General features: G+C 33.4%; 1 protein-coding gene across 1 annotated transcript in view; it reads right to left on the bottom strand.

Moving 5' to 3' along the window:
* Positions 1 to 3764: 3764 nt before the first annotated feature.
* Positions 3765 to 6950, bottom strand: part of LOC106105924 (optomotor-blind protein-like) — a 93719-nt gene continuing 90533 nt past the window's right edge. Inside the window, exon 10 of the mRNA XM_013286393.1 lies at positions 3765 to 3868. Coding sequence (XP_013141847.1) covers positions 3765 to 3868 — 104 coding nt within the window. The remainder of the gene's footprint in view (positions 3869 to 6950) is intronic.

The raw sequence follows: 6950 nt of genomic DNA, 5'->3' as shown, positions 1-6950 counted from the left end.
GATAAAAAAAGAATTATCCAAATCGGTCCACTAGCGGCGGAGTTATGCCGTAACACACATAAAAAAAAAATAAAAAAAAAATAAAAAAAAAAATATACCGTCGAATTGAATACCTCCTTCTTTTGGGAAGTCGGTCAAAAACGACGAGGTGACCTTGTGTAATTTTTGAATGATGATATCAAGTAATAAGATATGCGTAATGCAATCTTCACTACGCTTTAACGCTAATTGCGTGTCAAATATTCCCAAAGTCGTGTAAGATGCATAATGCATGCCATCTATTGTGTGGCCGGACAGGATGTCTCACGAAATTACCCGCCGATTAGTTTCCCAGTAAAACGGATTCGTATGCAATGTAACATCGAATTCCTTCGCGAGAACAATTGAGATGGAACAGAAATGAAACAAAAAAAATGATGCAATTTGTTAGATTCGTATCATGCAATTACTACATTCGACATTGTTAGTATTTTTGATATCTTATTTCTCGAGTAAGATAAAAATCTAGTGACCTGTACTTCTATACTAATATAACTCGTATGAAGAGAAAAGAATTGTATTTTTGTATGTATTAAAAAAAACTCAAAAAGTACTGAGTCGATTTTAATCTTACTAATATTATAAATGCGAAAGTTTAGATGGATGGATGGATAGATGGATGGATGGATGGATGGATGGATGGATGGATGGATGGATGTTTGTTAGCGTTTGTAGCCTAAACGGCTGAAAGGATCTCTATGAAATTTGGCACAGGTTTAGAGCATAGTCTGGAAGAACACATAGGCTACTTTTTATCCCGGGAATAGTTTTTTAATTTTTACTCGATCATTCTGCAATGGTTCAACATGTCTTATTGAAATTTGGCACATATAAAACAAAGTCTGGAGTACACATGGGATAAGCTTCATCCCCGAGAAATGTCCGGTTCCCGAGGGATACCTAACTTTTTGTAATTTATATAGTTTGTATGTTTTCTAATACCACGCGGTCGAAGTCGCGGGCAACAGCTCGTTTTATATATCTTTGATTTGTAATATTGAAAGAGAAAAAGAATTTTGTCTATGAGCGGGCGCACACTTTCGACTAAACAACACAACTGTTATGCGATTGTCGATTGTTTCGCAGCCAAGTAAACAGTTTAGTTGAACAACTAATAATCGAGAGTGCGCATCTACACATAAGTTTATACAAAGCGCGACTAAACAGTGCGATAGTTTAGTCAAAGGTGTGTGCGCTCTAAATTAATAGACATTTATTTATGGAACAAAAGACGGTCGGTTTGATAATGTCGAGGTACAGTCAGCTACAAGTCATGAGTAATGTTATAGAGACGTCACGTTAGCGTCTCCAGGGCGCGCCTTGCGAACGATCTTTAATTTTCCGTGTCATTAGCCCTGACCGCGAGCCACCCTCCGTACGGGGTGACACGACATTAGTCGCATTGCCTGCCACCAAAATAGACGAAAGTTCCACGTATTTTAATAAAAATACTAAGCCAGCGAATTCTAAGCGTCTAAAAATTCATAGGTTTTTGTCCCTGTTGTGAAAATGGACGAAAAATACTTCATATTTTTCCTTGTACTCGCACAATTGGACGGGGTCCGTACTAAATGGGATAAAAGCGTAACATACGATGGCTTTCTCGGTATATTCAGAGGGACTTTTGTTGACCGCTCGTGTTCCGCCGACCCCGGCGCAATAACCACTCGAATTCAACAAATCGCTCTTCCACCGTGATATTTATTATGCAATGCGAGCTTGCTTCTAGTATTCCTATAACTATTTAAAAAAAAACTTAAGAAATCCTTTCAGTACTTGGATGTACTTTGATGTACGAAAAAGAAAATTAAAATAAGGGTGGTAATAAATCACTTTAAAAAAAGGAAAAATAATAATAATATAATAATAATTTATTTAACTCATGTAACAGAATATTACACATATGGTATTTACAAGAATAATACATATTATATTACATAGACAGATAGAAAAATAGGGGTCTGTAAAAAGTATTTTTTTGTTTAGCCTTATCTTTTATTTATATAAGATAGCTGTTTTTGTTGCTTCTGTACACTCCGTGATATCTTTGAGTTCAAAATAAACAACGAACCTCTAGGACAATCTGTAGGTTGGACGGTATCCGGTATTTAATTTATTTCTTCCTTATTAAGTAGCAAAATTACTTGTAGCCTAGATTCTTAGGCTCGGTGGCGAAACTAATTGCCCAATGGTATTAATTAATCATGCAGATTACTAATTACGGATGCTGTCGGCGTAAGACGTGGCTTTATCAACACAAGCAAACACGCGTGAAATTCACAAGATATGTGCCTTATATAGTATTTTACAATTAACAATCTTCTAGCGCGATTTGAGCTACAAAAAATTGTTCTTGAAACTTTATTCGGTTAGGTTCGTTGCTCTACATATAAGGAAGTCAAGTAAGATAGTACTTATTTATTTATTTAAATCCTGTATATCAACTTTTAAAGCGAAGAAATAAGTTTCATATTTTTTTACAATAGCGTGAGATTTTTAAGCCACCTACACACGATTGCGTTAAAAATGACAGTTAAAACTGAGCATTTTAGCAGACAACTAGCTGTTCCCGTGAAGCTTTATCCGCATGAAATAGTGAACATTTTATTTTGTTGTTTACATTTGTCAAATTATCAATTACAAATGTCAAAATAACATGACATGACAAACCTTGGCAATCTTGCTTCCTTGATGTTGGCAACAACTTATGGTCTGTTTCCCACATTAGGGTTTTTATCCAAAATATTTACCCCTCAGCTTAATGGCGTGAAAATATATAGCCTAAAGCGTGACGTAAGTGTAAGGCTTTTTATTAAAAAAATAATTATTCAAAAATATGCTGTAATTGCTGACATCTTAGGTAACAAAGAAGTGTGGGTTTACGCTTTATTATAATAGTATTTTAGATAGGTGATTTATAGTTGAGAATAAGTTGAGCAAAACTTAATCGTTAATCTTTAAGTTTCTCAGTTAAGTTACAAAAGCTCACTTGACCCGCTACCGAGCATCTGTCTTCTCATTGTCTCAAGTGATTTGTGACTACGCGGCACCTTCTGTGAGACAAGGATGCACATAATCTATGGCATTAGTTAGACAGAGATAAAAGAGCCAGTGTTGATACTAACGATTAATTATAATGGACCACATCGCCTATGGGATGTCGGATCGCTTTTTCCATTTTTATTCTCTCACGGATTCGGAATTCTTGAAATAACATTTCACGCCGAATCCGTAACGAACATCTGACTTGAGTTTGATCTTTTTATATTACTTTAATTAGTCTGAGAAAATGTGAAAAAGTTCACGTCTTTTAAAAAAAATGTTTGTTTTAAAAATGCCACAAGTCAATCTATTCCTTGAACATTTACATATTTATAATTCTATACTAATATTATGCAGAGGACAGATTAGTATTTTTGTATTGTATTGAAATAACTCAAAAGGTATTGGCCGATTTTAAAAGCTACGTTATGGATGAGTAAAATAGGCTAATTATTTTCTACAATTTTAAATTTTGCGAGGACGAAGTCGCGAGCAACAACTAGTAAATAATAAAGACAAACAGCTACATTTATAGTCGTTTTATCGTCATTTAAAGTCCCTCAGGCCTTAGTGTACTTTACAATAAGGTAATGCTTGTGCAACTTATCTGGCAGATACTGCTAGGAAAGAAAATTTAACAAACAAGGTAACAAAAATAGTTTTCGTTCTTGATGTCTACTAGATCATGATAATACAGTCCCAAGAACTGCGAAGTAAGAGTCGTTCACACGTGCGAGATAATCGCAGCGATTACGCAGCGCCACAGCTAGCTCGACGGCGTTGTGGACTGGACATATGCGTCATACAATTCCAGCGATATGCCAACCAGCTCGGAGAAAAGTCTGTCTATTTTAAAATTGTATGAACAAAATCTTTTGTAAAATGATTTTTCAATAAACTAGATATTGGTCGATATTAACATGTCCTTTATTTAGCAACAAAGTATAGATTTCGATTTGAAATAAGCTCATTTCTGGTAGTTAATGAATCCAACTATTTAAAAATCTGTAATTTTGATAACTCAAACAGATAGAAAGCAAACAAAATCAAAATTTGAATTGCAAAATGTAACAGATTATGAAATAGATTTTTGTTTTGACTTGGAAAATATTCCTTTCCTTGTATTTCTTGATTCTAGAACATTCCTTCATTTATCTTCAGATCTTACTATCGTAAGGTAATCTTTGATAAAGTGAGCGGCTTAGAGATAATGATGTAAAGCAAGCATTACACACCCAAAACTTGTCTTCGTATGAATGAACTCCAAACTCGTTCTAAATCTTTGCAGTTAATCAACGAAACTGGACCTTCTTATGACAATTTCACACGAAGGTAGAACATTAAAACTGAACAGTAGATGGTACAGTTGTTGTATAAACACATATCAAATCAATACTGTCCATTTAAACCAAGTAACTTTCAATTAGTTACTTATTTATTACTATACATTTTGTATATTCTACAGGCGACATCGCCAATCAAATGTTACTTTGTCCACGATGTGTTCTGTCTCGGCACGATACGTTATTACGATAACAGAATTGTTCTCTCCTATTCCTTGCCTCAGTATGCCCTCGTGTGAAACTACTTACTTATCAAACATCTGCGTGTTTTCGCGTTGCACCTTATTCAAAGTTATCACTCGCCCAGTCGCAAACGAAAAACTAGTTTAGCATACAAATATTGTAAGTGGGCGAAAAGCTCGCTTAAGATCTGATAGGGGACGCAATTACGTACGTGACACCTTGGCAGCGTGTTAGATAACATCATGATACCTTAGTGTTGGGAGCGCCTCCAATTATTGTTGCCTTCTCTTACCTCGTTATACTGCGATTGTACTAAAAAATAGACTTTTATGTTCTGTACACTCGTCACGGTTTTGATTAAAGTGTCTAGATAGTGTTGTGTTGTTGGTACGTTACACCTCTATTATTAAGTTTGTCGTAAACTTTTATTAGACATAATATATGAAAAGATTATTGCATAAGATGACAGCAAAGCTGCAAATATCATACTAATGTTATAATTGCGAAAGTGTAGATGGATGGATGTTTGTTAGAGTTTGTAGCCTAAGCGGCTGAACGGATTTTGATGAAATTTGGCACAGATGTAGAGATAGTCTGGAAGAACACATAGGCTACTCACTTTTGTTTTTTTATAATACGCGGACGTAGTCGCAGGCGAAAGCTAGTTTGTAAAAACAAAAAAGTTTGTACTAACAAAATTAATGTAAATTACTTCGTTACCTAAAAAGTTATTTTCTAAACATATTAATACGGTTGTGAACTCAAATAAAACAATTTTTCAATAGATTTATCTATATATTTTAATGAATAATTCTCAATTACAGCTGTCAAATTTACAGTCTCTCTTTCAAATAGAAGTAACAATTTTGTTCGATTCCCTCGGGAATAAATGTCGAATTTTTTTAATTTCTCTTTACACTTTCCAAAATTAAAACGTCGATACATTCGAGAAGAAACAAATTTTGTATTTCATTTAAATCTATTTCAAGTTAAACTTTTTAATGTGCTTAAATATAATGAATTCCATGGAAAATTATATTCATTTGTAATTATATATTTTGTATTTTAACTACATATTTATCAACTATATATTACAAACTTTTAACTTAAACTTAGATCTTTTTATCAATCGCTTTTACCTCGGGTGTGTTTATTTGTTGCATTCGTAAACGAAAAATGTTTAATTTTTTTAATAATTTAACAATTAAAATTTTAACCATTACATTTTTTAAAACTAAAATATTTTTTTCTCATATAAATTATCGAATGCAAGATCCAAACGCACCCGTACCTCACAGCACAATTGACAAAACATATTTTCAAAATATGTCAATTAGTAAACACGTAAATATATAAACCTTACAAATTGTATTTACAAAGAAAGCGATTATTTATTAATATTAATCTATTAAAGTGGGAAATTAAATAAATTCGTCCGGCGGAATGAGTATGATGACGTCATCAATACGTCGTCTTCGTGACGTCGCGTTTCTTACGAACTGCTTAAAATTTATAATGCCCTTTTGAATTTAGGAATTAAATCATTGCATTTAATTATATTATAATTAAAATAAAAACTAAAAAAGGTGCTTTAAAAATACTAAATTAATTAAAAATAAAGTATACTCGGTTAAAAAACAAGTTATATGTTAGTATATGAAGGAAAGCCTCCGAAGGATTAGCAATTTTAAGAGTGCATAATATAAATATGTTTATCTCATAATTATATATATTTTGGAGTGTCCAATGTATAGCAAAGCCAGCAAACTAACGGTGGAAATCCTCAAAACATATTCTGCGTCTTTTGGGAAGAAAACCAAAAATAGAGTATTGTTTTTTTTCTTTCATAATAGTTCAGTTCCGAATCTTTAGTTAGTAAAATAAAAAAGTTTTCATTGTTGAATTATAAAGTTGTGTGCTAAAATGACGTCATTTGTCATTCCCAGTTCGCCGGACACTAATTCCTATTGCTATTGTGGAGAACCTAAGGTGATTGTGTCATTCAATGCTAAGTGTAAGTCACGTGAATTATCCGAGGGGCCCGTCCACTGCTCGCTGACCAGTATTTGTTGAGGATACAAATACTGCTCTATTGCAGAGAAATAAAGACCACTTTGCAATAGACGGGAGTTTTAGTGTTTCTATATCATCCATTTATAAATATTAAAATAATTGCTTAAGCCCTAATATCATGCGATTTTATGTAAGCAAGAATAAAGGTCAAGCTTACAATTGGATCGATTTTAAATATTATAGGTAAATAATACAAATTTTATCACAATCTTGACAACTGAGAGCTTAAACGTATGGTTGATATAGAAGCACGGCGCTGGGGGGGGGGGG

Source organism: Papilio polytes, unplaced genomic scaffold, assembly GCF_000836215.1.
Source record: "Papilio polytes unplaced genomic scaffold, Ppol_1.0 DF824269.1, whole genome shotgun sequence".
NCBI classification, from domain to species: domain Eukaryota; kingdom Metazoa; phylum Arthropoda; class Insecta; order Lepidoptera; family Papilionidae; genus Papilio; species Papilio polytes.
Note: the sequence above shows the minus strand (reverse complement) of the source record. Positions and strands in the feature narration are given on the sequence as shown.